The sequence below is a fragment of the Solea solea genome, chromosome 15 (assembly GCF_958295425.1).
Source record: "Solea solea chromosome 15, fSolSol10.1, whole genome shotgun sequence".
NCBI classification, from domain to species: Eukaryota; Metazoa; Chordata; class Actinopteri; order Pleuronectiformes; family Soleidae; genus Solea; species Solea solea.
The window spans coordinates 6800781-6827834 of record NC_081148.1 but is presented as its reverse complement, the minus strand read 5'-3'; the positions used below and the strand labels follow the sequence as shown (position 1 = coordinate 6827834).

Sequence of the window (27054 nt, the reverse complement as noted above, 5' to 3'; positions counted from 1 at the left end):
TGAAAACATGGAACCCTCTTGAGTACAACAGACTAACTCATTTTTATTATACTTTGTTTTTATTCTTCTATTATTCTAGTGTGGCCAGTTTCCATTACAATGCTCTGCTCTCTCTCTCTCTCTCAAGTGATAATGATGTTTTTCTCACTTTCATAGCCTGACCTTTCAGACAAAGACAAAGATAAAATGTGCTGTGATATTTTGCAGTCTACACTTTTTAATACCAACAAAAAAAGAAAGCAAAGAATAAATAAATGTAAGTCATTGGCTGTAGATAACTTTGATAAAATGAAATAAATGCTCACCACCATAAGGAACAACAAGTATCTAGCCCTTAAATGTCAATAGGAAGGCTGATTCATATTGATTCTGAATAGCCGATTCACAGACGCAGGAGGTGTTAAACATCTTCACACAGTGATGAGTGAGGACATTCATAGACATAATGCATTCTTTAGCCCCTTACCTTAACCTTAACCATAACCATTACAACGGAATGCCTTATTCCAACCCTTAATTTACCCTTTGAATGGGTGACAGAACATGAGGACAAGTCAAAATGTCCTCACTCTCCATGGTTCAGACATTTTTTGGCCCTCACAAAGATACCCATACAAGAACACACACACATCTGCCTGTATGTATTTGAGTGTGCATATTGGTCTATTGTGTCTCAGATGTTTTCATTTTCTATTCTACAATTTCTTTGCACTGATAGCTTCTCCTTCTTGATGTCTTCCTTCAGTTATGGTAGTATTATTGACAGTACGTTAGGTTAATATGTACAAAGCTCAAACTGGCTTGATGCAAACAAAAATGGATCAAAACGCATGCATACTTAATGTGTTGTTTTTTAAATTAAATGTAAATACTGTTTACCCACAAGCTTGTAGCAGCGTGCCTGTCTTCACCTCAGACTTTCTGTCACACCGAACACAATTAATCATAACAAATGAAGCCCACATTTCTGGTGTCTCTGTTCGCTTTATAATCAAATTTTAATAACATAATTTATGGTGGCACGCTGCGGGTTTTGTCGCAGGAACATAATAATCATATACTGTTATTGTCTTCACTTCAAATAACTGAGGTGAAGATGATGTTGACTCATGATCTGTGTCGTTTGCCTCCCTCATGTGTCGTTACAACAAGTCCTCTTTTCGTTCTCCCTAATGAGGTGTTATTAGATGCACAGATGCGTCTCTCTGTAAATAATATCCAGTGACAGCAACACAGCTGCTGTCATCAGGATGATGTTGTGTGTGTGTGTGTGTGTGTGTGTGTGTGTACAATGGGCTGCTGCAGGGGCTGGCAGAAGCTATGTGTCCGTATGTTATCTTTCCAGCTTGGGAAGAGTCTGTGTCGGCCTTTGACAGGGATGAGCTTGACGTCCCCAGCACCTAAACGCTTCACAAAGTAGAAGAAGGTTGAAGTTATCTCTTCTCTGCAGAAATGTATATAATTTATATGAAAAATGCCACACAGCAAAGAACAATTCATCACAGCCATTAACATGTGAGGGTATGGTAATTAAAATGGTTGTTTCATGTTTAACAGAGATTCAATTACAGATGAAGAAATTAAACTGAATGAATGATTTTTTAACTCAGGATCAAAGTGACTCCGATTCTCAGCGGGCTGTCGAATAACAGCGAGTGCAATCTTCAAATAGTAAACAGGACAGTTTGTTTTTAATTATTAATCGACTACATGCACAATCCTCAAAGAGCACTGGATTATTATTATTTTTTTACTTAAACATTGCCAGTATTCATTTTTAGACCCAGTGTAGCACTGCACTCGCAGCTGCACTCAGTGAAAATATCATATTAATTAATCTAAGTCTACTTTGTACCACTTCACAAAGACTTGTACACAGAATGCTTTTGGAGCCATGCGTAGCAGCCATGTATGCGACCACTCAAAAAGGAAAAGAAAACTCTCCAGAAAAAAAAAAAACCCAATCATTTTATTTTCACAGAACACAAGTGTTTTTGTTACTAAAACATTCAAATCAAACTCAAACACATTGACATTGACATTACAGTAACTCTCCAGCACTGTAAAGATGATTGTGTTGTCATAGTGTAGTAGTGACACAAGACAAAACAAAACCTGGAACTGACTTCTCTTTGTGTAAAGAAAAAAACCCCAAACAAAACAATTCCTTCAGTGCCGACAAAGAGCAACTCATCAACTTGTTTTTATTCATATATATTTATTAGTATGGCCACTTTTCATAACAGTACTCTCTCCATCACCTGATCATGATGTGCTTCTCATTTTCATACCCTGACCTTTCACACAAATACCTTGGTGGTGTTTATATTAAAAGATACAAATGCAGAGCAAATGTGCTGGAATATTTGGTAGAATATACTGGAATATGCTTTTTCCCCACCCCACTACCAAAAAAAAACAAAAAAAAACAACAAAAACCAGACAAAGGGTCTAAAGGAAAAATAAATATAAGTCATGTTTGGCTTTAGAAAAGAAAAGCTGGATGGATTAATCTTTGAGACTTTTATAAAATTAGAAATGTTCAATGTGAGTAACATTAAAACGATTTGTTTCATTGGATGCAAGAAGAAAATGGGGGCTAGCAAACAAAAACATTCTGACAAATTGTAAATCTCACTCACTCACTCAGTCATAAAATGTTTTAGAAATATCACAGACCAACAACAATAACAAAAATGCATCTGCTCGTTTCACATTGTCAAACTTCTCAATAGAATAGCGGGAGACTTATTGATATAAAGTCATCATTTGTACGTGTTTAGATATTTACAATTGTCCTACTGATGGTATCCACATATATAGACCCAACACATTGTTCTTGTGCATCAATATATACAGTACATAGTCTTTACAAAAATACAACCACAGAAGCAAAAAAAAGAGAAAAAGGTGAAAACTGAACTGTCTGTGTCTTTCCGTCTTGTTGAGCCACTGCTCAGTTTTTCAGTTTCTGAGAGGTTTGACAAGGCATCACAGTCCCTGTCTGTCTCTCCAGCCTCAGCAGTGCCAGGTCAGGAGAGGGTCCACCTAAATAAAATATTCCTTCTGGTTCTCACTTGGTCCACTGTGTGAGCTTGTCTGGCTGCTGAACGGCAGCTCCGGGCTGTTCTCAGCTTTCACTGTTTTTATTTCCGGGCTTTGAAACATCCTTTGCCTCCTGTAGAGGAGTCGGGCCATTATGGCTAACGCAGACAGCGTCACAAAGATCACCACCGCTATCACACCTACAAAGCAGAGATGTGGGGACAGGTTAAAGCAGCTCAACAATGACAATACTTTGCATTATGTTATGGAAACAAATGTCAGTTTGATTCAAACCATTGTCAAATGAGTTCTCACCATACTGATTAAGCAGCTCGGAGATGGAGGCAACAGCAACATTGTACAACTAAAGCAAGATGACTGCAAACACACTGGTGTATTACTGAAAACTAAAAGAAAAGTGAATCGTACTGTCACAAAAAAAAGTTGTCTCGCCCCCAACTGCCCCTGCCCTGCAGCTATATAAAAACAAACGCTCCCTCAGTCAGGCCTGATAATAATGCTTGACAAAGCCTGTTTTCAGTATAAAAATAATGTTATATTATTTCTTTTCCAGTAGCAGCATAGTTCTATCATCTCACCAGACCTGATTTGATGGGTTCCAACATAATTTTATAAGAATAAATCAAAACGCAACAGTGTTTGAATATGAAAGGCTCAATCACCACCAGTCAACTCTAACCCATCACCAGTGAAAACAGATATGTAACATAAGTTACTTACTTCATCCAGGGAACATAAGGGCTTTCTCAGTGTCATTTTGGAGACACTTAACAGCTCAAAGGTTTCTCCATTGCAGAAATGCCAGACCATAATCAACACTGGACACTTTAACCAAAGAACAAGTTTTCTTTGAATTTAAATCTGGAGATTTCATCTTCAGCTGCTCTTTGAACTACCCTCCTGCCACCTTTCTACTTTCCACCATCACTCAAACTCTGGGACTCAGTAAACTTAAGTGTTGAACATGGTAAACAACCCAATTTGAATGCACCATAATTACAATACATTTATATAGGCAGCCAGACTGGCCACCTAAATAAAGGGTCCAATACGTATGAGGTCACTCTTTGTTCAGGGACAAACTATCACAACCCAACACAAAATATGAATCACAAGAACAAATGTTTGCATAATATAATGTCTCGGAATATGTTTACACTGCCATTACAGTATCAGCTAGTTTTATAATCTTATTTTAGGTAAAGCAGCCATTTCCAAGATGCATTAGTGTAATAAATTAATCCCGACTTCACTTTACACACATGAAATCTCAAGTAAAATAATTCAAATTCACAGTACATGGAGACGCAAGAAAATATCTCCAGCAAACCATCTGTGGGTCCTGACCCAGTCTTTAGGAATGATTGCTATATAGATGGTTAATAAGTGTTTCATCATATATTTTGAGGCAAAATGTAACCTCATCTAATACTGGAACCTCAAACCTTCAAGACTGAGGAGTGAGAGGGGACCTGAACTATAGTGATGCGAAAACCAGGTTCACAAAATTAGACAATACTCTTTTCCACTCAGACGTTAAGTTTGACGAGAAATTCTGGACTTTAGTATTTTTTCCAGTGAAGCTTTGGTCAAAATTTAGAACTATAATATTATATTTATATAGATTTGTCTGCAAATTGTCATTGTTATAAATTGATGGTGCATGATATTTTTAAATGTTTCACAATGACACAACCACTTCAATTAAGAATCAAAATGACCAGTCTTTAGTCTGAAAGCAGCAGCCTGATAATTGAGTCATCATCAGTCCATATTAACTGCATCCCAGTTTCAAGATAGTAACATAATTACATACTGTACACCTTATGGTTTTACAATTTCCATCATAGAGTCTGATTTCAGTTCAGCAGAATGTGCGGAAAGTATCCGTGTGTGATTTGTTTAGGTGTTTTAAATTTGAAATGTAATGCAGGCAGAACATTAGAACGCTGTGGGACCTTGCACATCAGAAAAGTAGAACCAAATTATGAAACCGAACATGAAATAAAATATCTATTTAAAAAAACAACAACTGATAAGTGGCCAAACAGGCAGAAGGAAACAAATTGGTTTTGCGCCATCATTAGTGGTGCAGTGGGCTCATTTTCTCCAGGCTCCCAGGGGCAATTTCAGCTCTGAGAAGGTCTCTGCACAGATGTTAGCAAAATTTAAAAATGGACAGTCGTGGTGTAAAATCATTTCTATTCCAATTAGTTGTGTTTTCCTTTGTGTACTCAGACATAGTCGTGCTGTTTGAGCTCAGGGTTTGTCAGGGTTTCGTTTACCCAGCATGCAGTTCAGTGTTAAACTTGATTGGTCCTGTGTTCAGTTCTTCTGTTTCAAGGTGTAACAGAGGTATAAGTGGTGACAGACGTATAAGAACATTTTTTTAACAGTGTTGCAATTACTGTACCTCCAATTAGAGCTGAGTCGCTCCTGATGGTGTTGACTAAAGGCTCACCTGTTCCCACGGATTCAGACTGACCTACAGCATAAACAGACGGTGGGTGTCGACAAAAACGAGACAAAAAAAAGATAACAGTACAGTGAGAAAGAGAAGAGAACATGTGTATAAGCAGGGAGAGCCATCAGTCACATGAAAATGAAAAGGAGGTACTGCAGACAAATGCAGAGGAGAAAAAGACTCATGATGACACTCAATGACTCATCAGTGAGAGCAGTATATCAAATATCAGAGTACAATCAATTGCCTCATCTGCAGATTACTAAATCTGTGCCATTATATTATAAGGAACCCAAGGGAGGCAACATGAGGTTAGAGAGGTATACCCCCCTCACAGAAGGCTGGACAGCCTCACATAATATTTATTAATTTAGCCCAAGAATAAAGGTGTTTGTCTAATTATATATACATATACATACATACATACATACATATATGTAAATCTATATATATATATATATATATATATATATAAGAACACTTAAATCAATTATAGCTGAGTTCCATTCAGCTTCCTCAGTTCCAGACTGTACACTGGCTCACTGTCATATTGTCCTGACTTATTTGAAGTGAACAGAGTCACTGTTGTGATCGGTAACACTAAACCATGTCAAAATGGCTGCTGTGCAAAAGGTCCATTGGCAGAGGTGAGAAGTAATTTTTCCTCTCACCTGATTGAAGATGGGTGGTTTCTGCTGCGTAGGGATTGGCTGACATGGAACCACAAATGGACTGCACTAGTGGACCAGTGACGATGATGGGGCTGGTGTCAGGGTGGAGCAGGGCGGCTTTAAGAGGGCTGATGGAGTTAAAGAGGACAGCAGAGAGGCAGCCTATGAAACCCAGCGAGCTGAGCTGAGCCAGCTCTGGATCCATCTCACCAGAATCTGTGGAGGAAAAGATTTAGCTGATTTTATAAAAAAAAAAACAACAACACCCCCCCCCCCCCACCCCCCCCTCACATAATTGGTTCCATCTGAGCATGCTGACAAACAGCAGTACACCTGGGTTAGAATGTCCCTCAGCCTCTCATCTCATTAACAACCTTTTTCTTAGTCTGTCTCTAGAGACACAATTCATAAAGACCATAACTAGGTCATGACAAAGTAAATTAAAATGCTGCCATGTGTCTGATCGGTGTAACAGACACAAGACAGAAAGCAAACAGGAGCTGAGGAAGAGTCCATAATTGATACCTTAAGTATTGAATCACTATAGTTTTCATATATTTATATTTTATAATCACTGAAAAAAGGCATAGTAAAGCATGACATTGAACATCAAGCCACACAAAGCTTTGCAAACCTTGTGTAAGTGAAAAGCAGTGGAAAAAAAACAACATGATTTGCAATATCAAGCTGTTGAATACGATGATTTCAAGAATAAAACTTCACATATAGATTAAGATTGCACTGCTGTCTCTCAGTTGGGAGAGTCTGTGTCTTTGATTGCTTTGATACTTACTGTACAGTCTGCCAAGAACCATCAGCCTGATGCCATTAAATTCTACATCTGATGTGAGGTTGAACTCTTCTTTGGGGTTCTGGTCAATCTGAAAGAAAATCAAAAATTTGCATTCTGATTTTAAAAACTAAACATCTCAAGGATCACTGGCATGTAAAAATGTAGTAACTTACAGTATCTTAGTTAGGACATTTGTGTTTGGTCTATTATTTCTTTGTACAATGTTTCTTGGCAATACATCTTATAGCCGAGCTTATCATGCTATTGACTCTTGTGCGGCATCTCCCTCACTGGAAAAAACAAGGCCTGTCATCATTGGAGGCAGAGAGATATTGAGATGAGATTCTGTAAACAGGGACAATCCCATATGTCCACAGTCTGGGGCCGATCTCTATCCTCCAAGATGACAACGCTCACCACCAGCATGAGGAGGAGGTACCAGGCTGTTGTGGCTGTGTATGGTTCTTCCACATGCTACCGGCTTGTTAAATGAGTTAAAAAGTATACATATATATATATATATATATATATATATATATATATATATGTCATGTATATATACTTTTAGTCCCCCAATCCTGTAAGGCCTGGGATGCTGTGGATCAAATTGAACCAATTAAGGGAACCACAATGCAAGCATGCTTTTACTTTGAAACAGGTACAGACAGTGTTATATTGGTGACATATTTTGGTTGGATTTAATTGAAATAATTGTGGCCTAATTATTAAAGAAGCCCTAAAAGTCCATAATAATCAGTTCAGCCACTGCTGAGAGCGCAGGGTTAGGGTTTGAATAGTTACGTCACTGGCGAATTTCATCACTCCTCTAAACAGCAGCGCCTCCTAGTCCGGGCACTAGAGTCCGGGCACATCCGGTGACGTACTTTCAACCGTAGAGGAAGAAGAACTACTCTCGTTGTAGCTGCTGAGCTCCGTACAACCGGTTCGCTCAGTAGCTACAACAAGAGTAGTTCTTCTTCTACGGTTGAAAGTAGCTTTCCAGAGGGGGAGCTGCGGGTCTGAGAGCTGACGTGCCAATTACGTCACTTCCAGGTAACTGGCCAATCACAAGACAGTGGGAAAGCTCTCGTTGGCTGGCCAATCACAAGACAGTCCGTGTTCTGCGGGTGTGTTTTGGTCTGAAACAGTGTGGCTGACGAAAGCGTCAGTGATGAGACATTTACAACGGCTCGTTTGTAGCGACTAGGATGTTTTTGACCATAAAAACGACTTCATGTTTGTAAGTACACCTCCATATCTCACATATAAGTGAGATAGGACCATGCTATGGCCTGTTTAACTTTTTCCTCACAATTACAATATGGACTCCGAAAATACAATCAAACCAAAAATAAAAGCCAAAAAATTTACTGTAAGTATAATGATATTTGTAAGATCAGGGTCTATATATACATATGTTGATTTTAAGACAAGGCAGTGAATTAGACCATTGTTTTTCTCGCACTTCCACATAAGGCAGTTAGAAGAGAGCTGCATATCATGTGGGAAGTACAACTTATATTGTGTCTTTGAATCAGGAGCCCTGAGGTTATACTTTAAAAGTGAGTCAGCAGAAAAAGTATTATATTGAACCTAAGAAAAATAATTTTGAAAAGATTGACAGAAGCTCAGGCTATTATCTGCCAGCATTCCCTTCCTGGTGGTCCCTCCTTCTGTTCTCCCTGACTAAGAAAGAAGGCGGTGAAAAAACACCAGGCAGACACAACGCAGGCTTTAATTCTGAATGAGAAGAAGAGTGTAGTGAATTTATAACCTGCATAGAGACAGCATCTGCTAGTCTGCTGAGAGTAACGGTGTGAAGGTGTCCACTGGCGAGTCTCTTCACATTGCTCCTCAGGACTTCTGCATCTCTGCTGCTGTCCAATCTGTATCGCACCTCCAGCTTATCTGAACACACAACACAACACCAGTGAGACTCCTGCATTCACAAAGAACAAACAAGTGTTAAAGGCGACATAGACAGGAAGCTCCAATTAACGCTGCGTTTGTGTGTGTATCTGCGTCATTACCTCGTTTATGAAACCCTAAAGATTCAGAACAAACAGTTCAGCCACTGCTGAGAAAATAGGGTTTTATTGTTTTCCTGGGCACCACTCCTCTCACAACTGTAGCCCCTCCTGGTGCGGGCACTAGCCCGGGCACATCCGGTTGCGTACATTCAACCGCAGAATAGGAATAACTACTCTCGTTGTAGCTGCTGAGATGCAGAGCATCCACCGTGCCAGAGGGGGAGCTGTGTATCTGAGAGCTGGCCTACCAATTACGTCACTTCCAGGTACCTGGCCAATCACAGGACAGTGGGAAAGCTCTCATTGGCTGGCCAATCACAACACAGTCCACAATCTGGGGGTGTGATTTTGGTCTGAAACAGTGCGGCTGACGAGAGCGTCAGTGAGGAGATATTTTGATCGGCTCGTTTGCAGCGACTAGGAGGTTTTTAACCATGAAAACAAGTTAATATGTGTAAGTAGACCTCCATAACTAACATATATGTGCGATACAAGCATTCAATGTCACCTTTAATGTAAATGTTGTCATTCAACACGTTTTAAAATGTAAATATTTCGAGAATTTTGAGAAGGGACAATAATCAGAGAAAAATAATTCAGGTCGAATTGCAGTGGTTAAAACGAAGTTGATGATTCTGTGTAAGAACCATTTTATGTCAGTAATGGTGAAAATGTCCCCTGTTCAACACGGAGTCCCCTCTTTGTGGGTGTGTAACGACACCAAAAGTCCCATGTTCTACTGGTTCACAAGCACACACACACGCACGCACGCACACAGGACCTGAAAAATGTCCCCTGTTCAACATGGAGTCCCCTCTTTGTGGGTGTGTAACGACACCAAAGTCCACTGTTCTACTGGTTCACGCGCACACACACGGGACCTGAAAAATGTCCCCTGTTCAACATGGAGTCCCCTCTTTGTTGGTGTGTAACGACACAATGTCCACTGTTCTACTGGTTCACAAGCATGCACGCACACACACACACTCAATCATTGGAGAATCCATTAAAAACAGAACTATTGAACATTTTGTCCACTTAATATGTCCTTGTACTCATCATTGATGGATATTAGTAAGTATTAATATTTACAACAGCACAATCTGAATAACAAATCTAAAATGAATCAATATTTAGAAAATGAGGGCCAAATACTGCCAATAACACAACAGAGAATCAAGTCAATTCGTACGATTTTGTGATGGGAGGAAAATGTATTAAAATATTCATAGGAGCATATTGTGAATGCATGTATTCCTGCTGAGGCCACAGTGTAATCTGAATATAGAAGAGACTATGTTATCAATGCATAATTCATATTCCCTAACACTTACATTTTGTTCTACACTTGTTAGAGTCGGGGAGACAAAGCAAAGTGAGAGGCTGTCTTACAGGGTGTTTACAGGGTAATGACCACAATTAACAAGTGACAGGAGTCTGAATTGTTCTCCTTTTAACAGATATTTTAAAAGCATTTGACAGTTTTCCAACTGAGGCCTCCAACAAGTCTATCTCAAATGGAGAAATACATGTATTTGTTGAAGGCAATTCAGATCACATTTTGAGCTCTTATTTTTCAAGTTATAGTGGCTAAATAATACATTCTTCTTGTTGAGAAACCAAAAGTCACAATGACAATATATTCAATCCCAGGATACGAAGACATAACATTTGTATGTTTTGTGAACATGTGTTTGACAGACGAAGCTTGATGGTCAAATTGAAAATAGACAAACAAGTTATCTTTAATGGATTAGTGCAGAAAGTCTCATGTCTCTGAAGTCCAAACCTTCCTATTAAGTTAATAAAAAGGAAATGATTGACTTGTAGATGAAACTTGACACTGAGTGTCTAAAACTACCAAAGTAATACTGTTAAAATAAAAGGCTGGCAATATTTTTATTTTTATTTTACACAGACCCATCACGAAAAACACCAAAATCAAGAATGCTTTGCAAATTCCAAAGCTTGTCTGTAGAATTTAGCCTCAAACCAGTTATCTCAGGCTTTGGCTGCAAATACCACACTTTCTGGTCTTTTCATGTGATTTGTTGAGTGTAAGAAAAATCCAGACTTTCACCAGACCTAAAGTATAATTTGAAGTTAAGAGCCTCAGAGCAAAATACACACAGTAGCTACTCATAACATGGATAAGTGGATGTGAGTGCTCACCGTGTTTGTTGAGCAGCAGAGCCAGGTACTCTCTGTGGTAGGAGCCGACGTAGAGGATCAGAGCGGGACTCTGGCTGGTCCTGAAGCTCAGGGAGATGTTTTCTGCTCTCAGAGTCATGTCAGAGTGCACGGAGGAGGCCACCACACTACTACTCCTGTTCAGTACGTTCACCACCTGCTCCTTGAAGATGTAGCTGATGGACGTTCCTGACTTAAAGCTGGCTGAAACTTCTGCATTTTGACAAAAAGTTTGTTGCTTGAAATGATGTTGTTATGTTCACAGTTGTAAATGAGATTAACTTATCATTTCACTTTTCCACATCCACTGTAAATTGCTTTCTAGAGACAGTATGACCCCCAGTTCAATTTGCATATACAATATATACTGTTTCCCTTCACACTGCATCAGAGTAATAACTACTGTCACAGTGGGACTGTATCCGTGGCTCATATATTTTATGTACAGCATCTCGGCAGCACTAACAATGCCTAATTAGTGAGCTGATGAATCAACAGCCACAGGAAAACCAGCTGACAGGTGAAAAGAAGAACACAAAATCTGCCGTCTAATTATAACAAAGTTGAGTATTAGCTGTGGTTTTTGTTGCCGATGCTTCTGTGGAGCTCAGACATTCATTATTGGATAGAAAACAGGTTGCATTACTGTCCAGTTGTGATGGCTCAGTTTTCCCATGATATTGTCTAGGTGTGAAATTATGAACACAATGCATATATGTCTCAACTAATGTGCACATTTTTTTTTACAGAATAACTTATTAAAGACAATAATAAGCACTTATTTTAAGGTGTATAAAATAACTGCATTACCTAGATCAGTTTTTGCACTCATTGTTATAGTTCTGTTGTTATTTGCACAAAACAAACAGAGAGGAAGGACTTCAATGCTGGATATAAGTGCACATAAGAATATTAGTCATAACGGTGTGAGTTGGAAAGATTTTAAAGACCTCATGTTTGTGTTTTTCCTCGAGTTTGAGGAAGATTTGTAAATAATTGCTGCCCTTCTCCTGGATGCAGCTGAACACATCTGACCCACTATCATGCTGTGTTCCTCATATATTATTGTCATCTCATTTTCTGCTGTTCCTGTCTGAAATCAGCTCGTATTTTCATTCATTTCAATGTTACTTATCTAAATCTCTATGACAGCCTGAGATATTGGCGAGACGCAGATGACAAAGTGTCTGCACCTCTGTCACAGAAAGCTCCTGTGTAAGCTGATGAGACGCAGTCACAGGAGAAGCTGTTGGGTCTCTCCACACAGAGACCCTGGTTCTGGCAGAGGGAGCCGTAACTGCTGCAGTGGCCTGGACATCCCGCCTGAACCCCAGGGGTGATCTTGGCTCTCTCCTCTAGGTCCAAGGTGACGCCATTCAGCTGCAGAGCACGAATACAACCTCGAAAGCCCTTCTGCCTGGACGCTGTGCCTCCTGAAGACACACATAGAGGAACATATTTTTTTTTAATAGAATTTATGATTTGGTCTGGTGTGATCGAATAATGTGATGGATAACATCAGGAATATTTGCCATTTGTGTTCGAGTCAGGCTGTGTGGAACACACATGCAAACTCTAACCCTCTCACATTTGGGTTTTAATAGCAGTAATTTCTCGTCAGGAGTTTTTCCTCTTTTGTATTTTTTAACCCTTTAACACCTAAGCCTCAAAATTGACCTTTTTTTAATAATTTTAACTATAAAAAGAGCCAGAAAATGTCCTGTGAGTAAGTGCTTTTGCCCATTTTTCCAGAATAACTTTCAAAATCTAGCAGTTATGTACAACTTGCAGCATGTTAAAATAGTGTATTAACAATTTGAAATGAAGAAAAACAAAAAGTTTTTTAACACCAGATTCAAATTGGAACAATATAAAACATATTTAAAATAACGTTTGATGAGTTTTTGTAAAACCACAGGCCAAACACAGGTCTATCTGGTGACACAGACCCTGACTCGCCGGCTTCCTGCAACAGCATGAGTGAAATGACTGTAATAAACACATGTTGACTTCCAACTTCTCAGCTTTCAGAAACCGTTGGAATTTTTTACGATAGCACAAACCGTCGCACAATTAGGGTGACGCGAAGTGCGCTTGTGCGAATGTGACGACTGTGATACGCTTGGTGTTAAAGGGTTAAGCAGAATTTTACATATGTGGGTATCACAGGCCTTGCTAACATTACCACAAGCACGTTTCTATGCTAACTGTTTTGACCAAAACAACAGTGCGCCATCTACTAGACTGAGAAGTGACGTGACAGGGAGCATATATAGTTGGCACATAACATCGACAAAAATGGGAAAATGACAGAATTTTACCACTGTCAACTCCTCAGTAAGGAAAGTCGCTATTGTCTGTCCTATAACATTGATTTGATTTGTCGCTAGGAGGAGTTGGAAAGTCAACAGATTTGGCGGCAAAGTCGTCAAGTTGGCGACACTGAATTTTACATCACAGTGACCCCAGTGGACCTTTGTGGACATGGACAGTTTTTTTTGCTGTTGCACTAACAAGCTTATGCTAATTAGCCCCAACTGCTCTTTACTGTGGTTTGGAGTCAGAAATCCGGGTTCGGAGAGGTGATTTGAGGACACATTCCTGAATCTGGTCTTCAGTTTTCACTGAAAACTGACGTCCTCTGACCCGCTCCAGTTTTACAGTATTTTTACATTTCTCATGGCCCACACATTGATTTATTTGTAGCCATCACCACGGTCTTCACACTGATCAGCCCAATTTTCCCCCCAATGGCTCAATTCCGTGAGTGTATTGATTTACTCAGCTCCTCCAATTGTTTTCTCTCTACCAGTCACTTGCACTGATGCACACACACACACACTGACACACACAGAGGTTACATTTGCACTTCAAGTGCAAGTCACAGAGATTTTGTGCAACTGCTGTGTGATCCCATGTGTGACAATCAAAGCCACTTTACACCACATTGTTCCCCCAGGAGTTAATTGATAAGTGGGTGAAAAAGAGCTTGGACAGCATGCAGCAACTATTAAACCCTTGTTTATGCTCTTTTGAGTCTGGGTTACAGCAGATCATTTATGTTCTTTGGTTGTGACTTTTGTCCATTACAGTTAACAGAAAATCATGATCTTAAGGTCTGCACTGCATTCCCTCACAGCAGTGATACAACATCATCAAAAATATATGCAGAAATGGTGTTCCGTGTGATATCTGATGCAACTCAGGCCTTTTTCATGTGTTCATACTGTACATTAATGAATAAAAAGCAAATTGTAATCCGTCTTTGATCAAATTGGGGAGAGTCACTGACTGATTTACCTATTTTTTTTATTAACTTTTTAACGACTTCCAAACACTCCACATACATAAAAAGTCACCACCCTTGTAGAGAATTTTTAAATGATGAGGTGATGAAACATGGTGAAACAAACTGGCAGGCAAAAAAACTCCAGTGCTGACTCTTAAGTGTGTATCCGTCTGCCATCCGAGCACCATGCTGATTGTGGATATCTGGGAAATTGACGGGCTGTCTGTCTCTGTGACACTTTGCTTGTCCTGCCCGGCTCCCTGAATGTGACAGGTTTTTTTTTCCCCTTCTTTGGCAGAATTTTAAATGCAGAGGTTACTGTTTGACAATTTTTCACATTACAACCTCTAACTGACCTCACACTTGCCAGAGTAACAGGGATTGCAATAGATTGAATGATTGAGCTTGAATCTGTCGGTGTGTATCATTAACTTGACACAACACTGCAATATGTGGGGTATGAGGCGGAATGGGGAGCAACGCTGTAGAATGGAGTTTTGTGGTTCTGCTTATTTCAGGAGAAAATACAAAGAGGGTCGTGAGATTTCAAGGATAGTGTCATTTTGTATGTGGTGTTGGTGTGTGACTGACAATAAGATAAATAGAAAAATACAGATTTGATAATTGACTATTGTAACAAAGGCTCCTTGAAGTTGTAAATGTGACGATATGATGTTACGGTAATGTCAAAAGTCTTAATCTTAATACCGTTGCGGACCAGTGACGTTTCAAACGATAGGTCTTCTTGACAAAAACTAGTTGTGTTTCAGCTGCTGTGGAGTGGCGTGAGGGGAAGTGAGAACTAAAGAGACATCAGCATGTGCATGTTGCCTCTACAACTCTAGTACAGTGAAAATGGCCAAGCAGATGCCAGTGTTAGTGTCAAAGCAGAGAAGAACATGGAAGTTGGGGAAGAAAAGATAAAAGATGACTCATGTGAGTCATGTCAAAAATTGTGAAAAGAGTCATTTTGTAATGTACAAAAAAAACGATAAGCAGACACTGCCAAACTGTGGTTACCTACACTTTGGGGAATACAAGAAGCCACTTGGCCAAAAAGACACACATGAGCACATGAGCACACACCTATAAATAACTGGCTGTTCAGCTGCAGGTGGATGTGACCATCAGCCGGAGCCTTCTGCGAGGCACCAGGAAGCTCGTCAAGGCGAAGCGACACCTCCTTAATGTTCCTCTCGGCTCGAATGTGGTGCCACCTGTTGTCGTTGAGTGGGAAGTCAGCTTTCACAGTGACCTCTAATGGACCGTTGCCCACGTCAAGCGAGAAGAGGACCTCAGTGGAGGCTGCATCAGGGAAGAAGGAGAATCCAGGCTTAATGGGAAAACACAAATATCCCTTTTCCTCAACCACTCATCCCGTCCTGTCTGTTGTTCACGTATTCCACCTGCAGACAGGACACATTTTGACCAGTTCTCACCTCCACAAATTCACACATACATTACTCTCAGGTATATAAGTAAAGGATCTGTATATGCTAGTGGCTAGGGCTGTCAAACGATTAAAATATTTAATCGCGATTAATCGCATTAATGTCATAGTTAACTCGCATTGCCCCATTATTTTTTCTCATTTTAATGCTCTTATCAACATAGAAAAGTGGATTGGCTTACTTTATTGAGACAATATCTCTGTCACCCTGCATATTTTGAGTTATTCCTCTCATTGCGAGAGCCGCACAATAATAAGAGATGCTGTGTATCACCCTGCAGTGCTGTGAATAAGGTGCCGTTCTTCAACGCAGATGAATTCCCGTGGTTTAATGTGTTGAAGCTAAAGGAGCTAGCTGTCTTAGGAGGTCTCCTTACTACAGTTCTGGGGTCTGCCAGCTTGGTTGGTAACACTGCAAACATCATGACTTTGCGTTAACGCTGTTAATAACGCGTTTAACTGACAGCACTAGTATACTAATATATAATACGTGTTTTTCTGTAAGGACATGAACTGGGTATTAGAGCTGCGGTTCATATCATCTTCCTATGAATTTGTATTTGTTGAACACAAACACCAAAGGTGCAAAAAAGAAAACAGTGCTCCATAGTAAGGTAAGATCAAGAACTTGCTGATACCAAAGCACATTGCTGCGTGTGTTTACACCAAAGCTGTATGTTTTTCTCATTAATAGCTCAACTTTAAAGAGTTGTTTGCGGATCCTCTGCTATCACCAAGCGCATGTTTTTCATTTTAATCTCTAACAGAAATTCACCATCTGCGGCTGCTGCAGAGGGAGCAAACTAAGTCGGACGGCAAACTGACACACAAGCTCCACTGGAACTCTGAAAAGAGAAATATATATTTAGACTAGTAATTAATTACTAGAGTGAAACAACACCAACTAGCACACAACAGTGTCACATGAAGGAGCAGTTGTCATAGAAACCTGTTCCATTGGCCACTGGATATCCAAAACCACTGCCGTCTTAACAACCAGCTCCAAAGACGAAATCTCAACTCAGAGTCGTTTTCACAGAGAATATCATCACTTTGATAATAACAGGGCATCAAGTGTGTTTTCTACAGGAACCTGACCTTTTCATTCCCATGACCACATTTCTGCTGGTGATTTTGAAATTATGTGATGAGGTGTTTTTTCATTACTCTCCATTATCTCTGTGTATTTATATATTATATAGGAGGGTGATGAAGCCAGAGTCCCAACACCAAACTCAAACAACGGTATGTTCTGCTGCAATTATCATTTGACATAAAAAATGTGCCTCTACCTCTGTTTTTATCAAAACCAGCAGGTTGCCCTCAATAAGTCACAAACAATAATCCAAGACTTTTTCAATAGGTGTGTCACAAAGAACAGCTCATACAGTGGGAATGGCCGCGAAGTGTGATGCTACAAAGATTTTTCAACACAAGTACACAACAATGATATAGAGAACTACAAACTCTAAGAAAAGAAATGTACTGCAGCAGGCACAATGACACTGCTGTGATTTCCCAGAGGAGGAAAGGGAATTACGGGGTTGAAAAGTATATATGTATATATATATATATATGTCTGGGTTTAAGGTGAACTGAGCTGGAGTTTCAGGAAAGAACATCTCCCTAGGCTGAGGATGATCCTTCCTGCTCAGGTTGTATCCACATCTCAGTGGAGTCTGGATCAGACATCTAACCTGAAAGGTTTTACTTACAACTCAGTTCGATCCGAATGAAGTCTTTGATGCCCAGGTTTTCTAGGAAGACACCAGAGGATGAAGTGGTTTTAAAGAGGAAGGAAATGTCGGCGCTCAGCTCGGCGTGAAATGTGGGAAAGTGGAGGTATGACGTCTCCTTGTCAAAAAAGGCAGCGTTCCACACGTTTTCTGCAAAATAATGTAGAAGAAAAATAAAATAAAAACCTATTAAACTTGGTTTTGAAGCTGCAAGGAAACAAGTGTAGAAAAGACATGAGTTTGCAATGCAGCTTTTGTGGCATTAAAATGATGCTGATGCTTAGACAGGAAAAATATACATTGTGCATCATTAGAAAACAAATGCATGAGTTGAGATTGAGGGCTCTGGACTGGACTTACTGTCTCCATGGCAACGGAGAGGTCCTACCCTATAGGCGGTTTCGGAGCCAGGCCGTTGGACATCGCCCAGCACCAGAGCTCTGACAGGTAGGTCCTCCTTATGTGTCAACAGGCCAGAGTCATTAGCCCTGGATGGAAGAGGGATGGTAGAAAGGATTTCAGAGATGAAACCAGATTACAAAAGTAAAAAGATGTCACCAGTTAAGTAACTCTCATACAAAGGAGGCAAATCAATCATTATTCACTTCTAGATAAGTCATAATATACTTTACTGTAAACGAAATCAATACTGTGTTGTAAACAAGAGGATTTTTAAATTAAAACCAGCAAGGCAAGTGTTTTGTAGCAGCACATTTCATTATCACGCTGTCTTGTTTATAACAGTAATTAAACAGTACCAGTCCACGTGGTCAGCATCACAGTTGCAGTGGTGTCTGGGGTCCACACAGTTCTCCTGCAGGCTGCAGGCACACTGCTGGCTGCCTGGTGGAGCTCCACCCCAATAGGTTTGTATCTGTCCTTCACCGAGACCTCCCACCCACCAGCTGAGCAGAGAACCATCTGAAAAAGACACAAACACATTCTTTTAATCAACTTTTATAAATGATGCACAAGCTGTGCAACCCTTACTGAACTTATAACTAATAATACAAATACCTCTTTTCTTTAAAGTTAAAGTAGGCAGGTTTTTTTTGACACAACCGAAGAATTCCACTATAAGCTTTCAACAAAATGGAAACGTCTCTGGACTCTGGACTGTACAACCTCACAACTAAATGTTTGTTCTCTTGATCAAATTGATTAAATGATGCATCGCATGTGTTCATCACATCCATTATGCCGCCCACTGTGAGGTGATGTCAAATTTTAGAGCTCTATGACACTTCTTCTTCCAATCCGAGTAACTTCAGCAAAAGAAATGTATCCTGCCGCTCGTTGTGCATGATCGACATGCAGTGATTTATCACACTCAGTGTGAACACAGTTAATCTGTAGCATCACAGGAGGCTTTGACCAATCAGATCACAGGGCAGTACAGAGAGAGAACAGAGGTGCTTTTGGTTGTAACTGCCTACGCTACAAAGAAACCTAAAAAAGAAGACAGATAAGAAGTTAGATAATAAATGCAATAAAACCATTTGTCAATACTCTGAGTTTCAGAGATGAGAGACAACATTGTGTCTTCTGTCCTGTATGAAACAAGTGCGTCTGTCTCTTCTCTGTAAGGAACTGCAAATCTGCAAGTAGTTTAATAACCTGTGGATGAAGCTTAGCAAAAAGTCTGTTGAGATGCGGTGTCACAGAAAATCAGCACAATAACCTGGCGTGTGGAGAAGACGGGACTTCCTGCAGTGATACGTCAGCTCCTGTTCGCAGTGTTCTGATTGGCTTATGACGGCCACCAGCTGCTTCTCTTCAGAAGCATATTCAAAGTGAGCCGAGTGCTGTGTCTTCCCCTGCGATGGTCGAACTCTGGTGAGCTCTGTGTTATTGTGCTGAATTACCATCCATGTCTTGTCCTCTGGTGGAGACAAAAAAAAAAAAAAAAAATTCAATTTTTCTATGGTGCAGAATGAAAGAGAGAGAGAGGGGGTAGAACTAGACATGGGGAGTTGTTTGATGTGCATGTGAGCGACCTGTCATGTTGCAGTATATTAGCTGTGGTCCGATGGGTCCACTGCCATCCACATCAATGTAATAGTAGCCTGATGTGTTCCCTTTGTGTTTGTACGCCTCACAGGACTGCTCGTATATCGCTGAGGACGGAGACAGACAAACATCATCATCATCATCATCAATGTTTACTTCATTCTCCCAGACATACTGTTTCCATCCGTAAGGTCGGACTTATTCTCTCTCTTTTTAACATAAACAATGGAAATGAAGAAAACAAAGACAAATATTGTACAATCCAAGGTGTCAAGATGTGCAGTCAGGGCCACACATGCTGGATCTTAACATGCAAATGAGGCTGCTAATTGTTTTGTGTGACTGATCCTTGTCTGATGACTCACACATGAATCATAATAAATGAAATGGTTGAGAACAAGTCGTGTGTAAAAATGAAACTCGTGAATTAGCAGCTGATTTGATAAACAGAAAAAATATGATAAACAGAAAATAATTATTATCATTCACACATATGATGAACCAATGAGCAATGATCTTTCTTATATGTGTGTGTGTGTGTGTGTGTGTGTGTTAATTCATTATGCACATGTTTTATTCAATTAGTATAATGTGTAATATTTATCCCTTCTGGGTAAGTAAGCAGATAAAGTTAAATGCTATACTGGCTTTTATAATAAAATATGTACACCTATGAAATGTAAACGACAAATGTACAGTAGCAGAACACAGTTATCTTTTAACAAATTAGGTCACACAATAACACATATTTTACCGAAAACAAAAGTCTCAAGGTCATTTATTTTGTGCTATATGTGTACTCTTATCTATTAAACTCAATTAAAGCCACATACTTATATTCCTCAGCTGTTTTGGCCTCCATTATCTTTATCTTTCACCTTTTAAAACAGCACACCATACATCCTAAAATAAAGATCTATACGTTTGATCTTGGATAGAATGACGGACTTGCCTGTCACATTTCGAGGGAACCTTAGAAATGGGAGCACAGTGATGTGAAATGCACGTAAGACACATCTATTCCTTCTCTTTTTGTTAACCTCCTCTTTCTTCCCTTGTTCATACTTCTAATTCTCTCCCTTTGTGTTGATGACTTTCTGCTGGGACTCTTCAGCACCCACACATTATCAGTAGTGTGTAATAAGGATTACAGCGAGGAAGTTTGACCTCAGCTCAACACGCTGCTTCAACAGTGTCCCACAGGGACCTGGCATTAAAGCAACCGGTTGTCTCCCACAGTATCCATAGAATTCTCTTGATCTCTGCAGCACGCTAATTGCCAAAGCATCAGGCCCTTACAGCTGTGACAGGTTGCTCCGCTGTAGCTGGTGCTGGAGCAGTTGCAGTGAAAGGTGCTCCATGATTGACTGCAGCTGCCTCCATGTTCACAATGATTCGGAGAGCACCTGAGAACGAGAGACAGAGGAGAGTCCATATTTAGTCTTCATAGCAATAGCTGTTATCGTTGTCGTAGATAAACCCACGTACCTGCAGAGTGTTAGAGTGAAAAATATCTCTACACTTACAAGAACACCACTCATCAGTGACGTTTGCTCATCTTCAAAAGCAAAGAGCAGGACAGAAAAAGATACAGTATATGGTGAATAACAAGGATAACGTGTGTCGTTTACCGGGCCTTCCTTCTTTAAATAACAGGTGGTGAGATGATGGTACAGAAACAGACTCCGCTGACACAAGGCTTGTTTAGGACAAAGAGAACTTTTTATCACAAGCCAAGCATCAGGATCCATCACTGCAGTTTCAGCCAAATCTTAGGACAACTCTGCACAACTCTGTTTTCCCATAACCACACATTTTAAAGCATGTCTGACATCACCAATTGCATACATGTCATTTGTCCTATATTGGTAATCGTAAAATATAACGCAAACCCTCGGATCACAACTGGTCATTGCTCGCTCCAGTTCCAGAAGCTCCCGGTCTTCACATCCTAGGCTGACGTTCTCCCTTTTAACTTTTGAATATAAATTTCCAATGCATGATAACACATTTCTCCCAAACAGGAAACACCTGGGTTCTCTCCCATCAGATCCAAGTGTCCCTTCATTAAAGACCACATAGACTGGAAGCTCCAATTAATGCTGCGTTTGTGTGTGTATCTGCGTCATTACCTCGTTTATGAAACCCTAAAGTTTCAGAACAAACAGTTCAGCCACTGCTGAGAAAATAGTGTTGTATTGTTTTCCTGGGCTCTGCGAAGCGGATCGGCACTTCCTTAATTTGATGTCGTCATCAGAAATCCTCACCACTCGTCTCACCACTGTAGCCCCTCCTGGTGCGGGCACTAGTCCGGGCACATCTGGTTCCGTACATTCAACCGCAGAAGAAGAAGAACTACTCTCATTGTAGCTGCTGAGATGCAGAGCATCCACCGTGCCAGAGGGGGAGCTGTGTATCTGAGAGCTGGCCTATCTATTACGTCACTTCCAGGTACCTGGCCAATCACAGGTCAGTGGGAAAGCTCTCGTTGGCTGGCCAATCACAACACAGTCCACATTCTGGGGGTGTGGTTTTGGTCTGAAACAGCGCGGCTGATGAGAGCGTCAGTGAGGAGATATTTTGATCGGCTCGTTTGCAGCGATTAGGAGGTTTTTAACCATGAAAACAAGTTAATATATGTAAGTAGACCTCCATAACTAACATATATGTGTGATACAAGCATTCTATGTCACCTTTAACTCCCTTTTGCTGTGTTATTGTGCTCTTCCAAAATAGATACTGCATGTGGAAGGTTATTTTCTTGTTTTCTCATCCTAACACGTGTGTAGTGTTTCCTGTGAATCCATATTCTACCTAGAGTAGTGAGCTCAGTCAACCTGATGTTTCCGTGATCCAGGTTAATATAATAATAAACCGATGTGAGTCCCTTTAGGGTCTGTGTGACATAAATGAGTTCCAGTCCAGTTGGTGGCTCCCTCTTTTTCTCTCTTGTTTTGGTCAAAAGAGATTGAAAGAGCATGCATGGAACGCTTGTTTATGTATGAAGGGGGACTGTGGTTGGGGCACACTGTTGGTGTAGTGGTTAGCACTCCTGCTTTTGCAGCAGTGTTCACGACCCAGTCAGAACAAGAGTCTTTCTGCATGGAGTTTGCGTGCTCTCCCAGTATGTACGTGGGTTTTCTGCAGGTTCCTCCGGTTTTCCTCCCACAGTCCAAAAACACTCTAAATTGATCATAGGTGAGAGTGGATGGTTGTTTGTCTCTATGTGTGGCCCCGTTATGGACTGGCATCCTGTCTAGGGTGTACGCTGCCTTTAGCCCTATGCCAACCTTCATGTGGAGGTTATCTTATCTGGTTATCTGCAACTGAATCATGTCAGAACCACCTTATCACCACAATGACAAACATTTCTTTTCTCACTGGGTTTCAGCACAAGATGTGATCACATCTGCTGTTGTGTGCTGTGGTGGAGGAGGACGAGGGCCAACAACAAACAACATGCCAGCATCATAGATGTTTGAAGAAAGAGCATTCATTCTCTCATTCAACAGAGGTTCCAAAATAAACAAGAACATTGGTTAGTCTTAAATCTTAACGTGATTAGATAAAAGACATACTGATATTCTGATGGTAAAAGAAAATAAAAACAAACACAACAAAGCATATTTGACACAGATCACTGAAGACAAAGGTAAATGTTCTTAAATGCTGTTTCACTACCATCAACCCAACAAATCACTTTTCACTACATAAAATATTTAACTGCTGTCTGTTTATGGCTCTAGTGCCTCTTTTATCGCCTTAATAAAAAGTATACTATGTCGCCCACTGCACATCAATGGCTCTTTTTGTGTGATTTTATTTTTATTAAATGGCGCAGACACATAAGTTGTTCTGGACTTTGACAGCCCCTCCTGATGAGCATGGGTGGAAAAGCACTCATTTCATATGAGAGACATGACCTGAGACAATCTCTGAAATGGTCTGCTAATATTAACACATTTTATCATGTTTATGATCCAACTTTTTACGTTATGTTGCAAGCCTCTGCAACAGCTGTCACACTGAATGCCTAAATACATGTACATATTTTTATGAAAACTGTTGTGGAAAGGATAATCCAAAATGTCCATGTCATCTAAAACACATTTCTAGAAGGAGTGGATGGGAAAAAGCTTTGAGAAGAATACTTAAACACACAGAATAACATTTCCCTCTTTATGTGTATCATTATTTTTGCCAACTTATTTGAAATTGCACATACACAGTGATACACATTTGTGCAAATTCTGCTCTTGTCAGCTTGAGTTTTTGTTTTGTTCTGTTTTTTCTTCAGTGTCAGCGTTGTGTCAGAGTGGAGCGGGGAATGACGAGCAAAACAAGACAGGAAGGAGGAGTGGAGGAAGGGACTGGGTAACAATATTAGGAAGGGTAAATGAGGTCAGTGGATTGTGACTGCAGAGAAACTGAAAAAAGGAGAGAGAGAGAGAGAGCACAGCATGTATGTTTAATCTTGAAGTCACAGGAAAATTCACAGCTACAGAAAAGACCTTAGTCAGCAGACCTGACAGATAGCAAAGTTTGGTTTAAACACCAATTTCTTTTTATCTGAAAGTAGGCTGAGAGGGAGGCAGGGACAATATTAACTCCACTGCTGTGTGCTTTTAAATTATATTCAATAATATTGATATATTATATAGTCAATATGGCATTATATAGGAAATCATTTATTTTCCCCAAGAGTCCATGGAAAAATACAATCAGCCAAGCCAGCACATATCACCAGGGTAGAGGGTCAGTGGCTGGAGAGGTGGAAATCAATTTTCCAACCCAACCTTTTATTGAAAGAAAAGCTGCACTGTGGATAATTAATGTGTATGCCATTTACAAATGGTCTCTAATCATTGGGGAAAAAGGTCTAATGTCATGTTCTGAGCAGGTCGTGGCTTCTCCAGTATTTGACGACACGGAAATGTCCTCAATGTCGCAGATATTTTTAAACTGTATATCCATCTTTTACCCTCAAAGGATGAGTAATATAGATAAATGGATGCAAATAATTAAGAGGTGTTTTAAGGGACTTTGGCAAACAGAATCTGAGTTTCTCCACTGCCTAACTTTTAGCTCATCCTGCCACTTGTCCGCCTGTTCTTTTGTTTGACTCAGTGAAGCATAAGTATATGCTACCGCTTATACATTATGAAGCTCAAAGTAGCAAGCTGGTGGCATGGGGGTCTCACAAGGTCATTACCATCTCCTGTAAGTAGCCAGTTGATCATATTAAAGAGGGGTCTCGTAGCTCAGGGCCCGAGGCAACCATCTGATTTGTAAAACCCTCGTTAGCAAGTGTTGTTGAGAATGATTTCATTGTTCACATTCAGAGAATTATGGTTGATGACGTAAGTGATGATGAAGAGAGATCTTTTTTTTTTTGTGCTAACCCACACAGGAAATGTCTTCACTACAATTCATTAAAGGATTGGGGATCATTGGAGAACTGGACTCCACAAAACTAAAAATGATGTTGATGATGATCGTTTGGCAACACCACTATGGCGAGCAGAAGGAGAAAGAAAATCATCCAAACAGAAAACCCTTTTCCAAACATGCCAATAATATCCATCCACTCACACAATCTTTGAAACATAAATTACCATGATTTTTCTAAACACGCCCATTGGGGGAAAAGCAACAGTCAGTGCCAAGCTAATAAAACACTGAGAGAAAAGAGAGAGAGAGAGAGACTGGCCCTTGATCCAAATGCAATGTGCGCGTTTGTGTGTCTTCTGGATCACAGCTTTCTTTCAAATATAAATCACATTTTAAAGAAACAAAAGAAACACATTTCAGCCAGGTTAGAGAAATCCGACCTTATATGATGCCAAATACCCCAAAGAATAATGCTGTTGTTTTCCTGGTGAGGAAACACAGAAACGGTGCCCATAATTACTTCTTTATCCAGTTCTCAGATGGCACATTATCCAAATCTAAGCCTATTACCCAGGAAACAGATTGCAGATGCTTCAGAGGGAGATTCACAGAGAGAGAGACATTTTACAACATTACAGCATCATGTGTTGAACACAAACTCAACACATGGTGCTTTTAGGTCTGACCTGTCAATGATGCCACACATGTCAATCAGCAGGTGGCTGTAGTTCCCGATCAGCCTCTGCTGCACCTTGATCAAATCCACTTGTTGGTTGTCCACAGTCAGCAGACGCATGCAGCCCTGGAAAACCTTGAAGGGGTTCATACACTCCTGGCTGCTCCCATCAGTGGGGCAACCTGTGCATGAGAGGAAACCATGATGTCCTGATCCTAGAAAAACCTAACATTCACGTCAAAATTTACTATATAAAAAACATAATTTATGCATGTGTTGATTCATTCATTTTTTTTTTCCTTACCACCAAAGACGAGTTGAGCTGAGGTGACATCAAACGCGGGACTTGCATGAGCAGTGGTTCCTTCATCTCCGTCCACAGCGATCGTCAGATGTCCTCGTCTGGAGATCAGCAGCACAGAGTGCCACTGACCGTCATTCAGAGCGGAACCTGAGGACACACAGACTCTGACTGTCCTAGAACATGCTGAGTGGGTCTAAAGCTAATATCAGTATGTGCAGACTTTTTTAGGTTTAAATAGAAGTATGACAATTATGATCCGATTGTTCAGATATCATCTTTGGCCATGACTGAGAAGCCCTACGTTGTATTTAAAAATAAACATGGTTTTTGTAATTAAAATATCAATATCAAAATTAAACATAATATTTGAATATATTATACAAAGAGAAGACTTTTGATGAATTTGGAAATTGGAAGGTCAGACTCAGCAACATGACAATGTTCTTGGAGCTGGTAACTTTTTTTCTTTCTTCTTTTTTTTTTTTTAAAATTTCAGCAATTATTTAAAACTTTTAGCACTCTTGCCTTTGCAGCAAGAAGACCCATGTTTGCAACCTGGTCTGAACAAGTGCCTTTCTGCAGTTTGCATGTTCTCCCCATGTGTGCATGGGTTTTCTTTGGGTTCTCCGTTTTGCTCCCACAGTCCAAAAACATGCAGATTTGAGGATTAGGCAAATCGGACACTCTAAATTGACCGTAGGTGTGAGAATGAATGGTTGTTTGTCTTTATGTGGCCCTGTGATGGTATGGCAACCTTTCCAGGGTGTCGCCTGCCTTTTGCCCTATGTCACCTGTCATTGGCACCAGCCTGTTTAAACCAACACATTCCTCTTGATACCAAGTTAATGGACTAAAAACCGAGTCCTTTTACTCCCTTTCCTCTCCTCTGTCCCCCATTTTTCCTTTCAACCGGTCGAGGCAGAAATTTTTCTTCCTGAGAATTTTCTCTCCACTGATGCCTAGTGCTTGCTCATTGTGTGAATT

General features: G+C 40.2%; 1 protein-coding gene across 1 annotated transcript in view; it reads right to left on the bottom strand.

Moving 5' to 3' along the window:
• Positions 1-1951: 1951 nt before the first annotated feature.
• The window catches only part of LOC131474510 (contactin-associated protein-like 4), a 65737-nt gene continuing 40634 nt past the window's right edge, over positions 1952-27054 (bottom strand). Inside the window, exons 9-24 of the mRNA XM_058652416.1 lie at positions 26071-26217; positions 25777-25948; positions 20999-21105; positions 19687-19806; positions 19371-19571; positions 18448-18610; positions 18050-18177; positions 17669-17839; positions 15590-15808; positions 12408-12647; positions 11197-11427; positions 8769-8902; positions 6995-7082; positions 6202-6417; positions 5480-5551; positions 1952-3245 (exon numbers count right to left, since the gene is read on the bottom strand). Of these exons, the coding sequence (XP_058508399.1) occupies positions 3049-3245; positions 5480-5551; positions 6202-6417; positions 6995-7082; positions 8769-8902; positions 11197-11427; positions 12408-12647; positions 15590-15808; positions 17669-17839; positions 18050-18177; positions 18448-18610; positions 19371-19571; positions 19687-19806; positions 20999-21105; positions 25777-25948; positions 26071-26217 (2606 nt within the window). The 3' untranslated portion in view covers positions 1952-3048. The remainder of the gene's footprint in view (positions 3246-5479; positions 5552-6201; positions 6418-6994; positions 7083-8768; positions 8903-11196; positions 11428-12407; positions 12648-15589; positions 15809-17668; positions 17840-18049; positions 18178-18447; positions 18611-19370; positions 19572-19686; positions 19807-20998; positions 21106-25776; positions 25949-26070; positions 26218-27054) is intronic.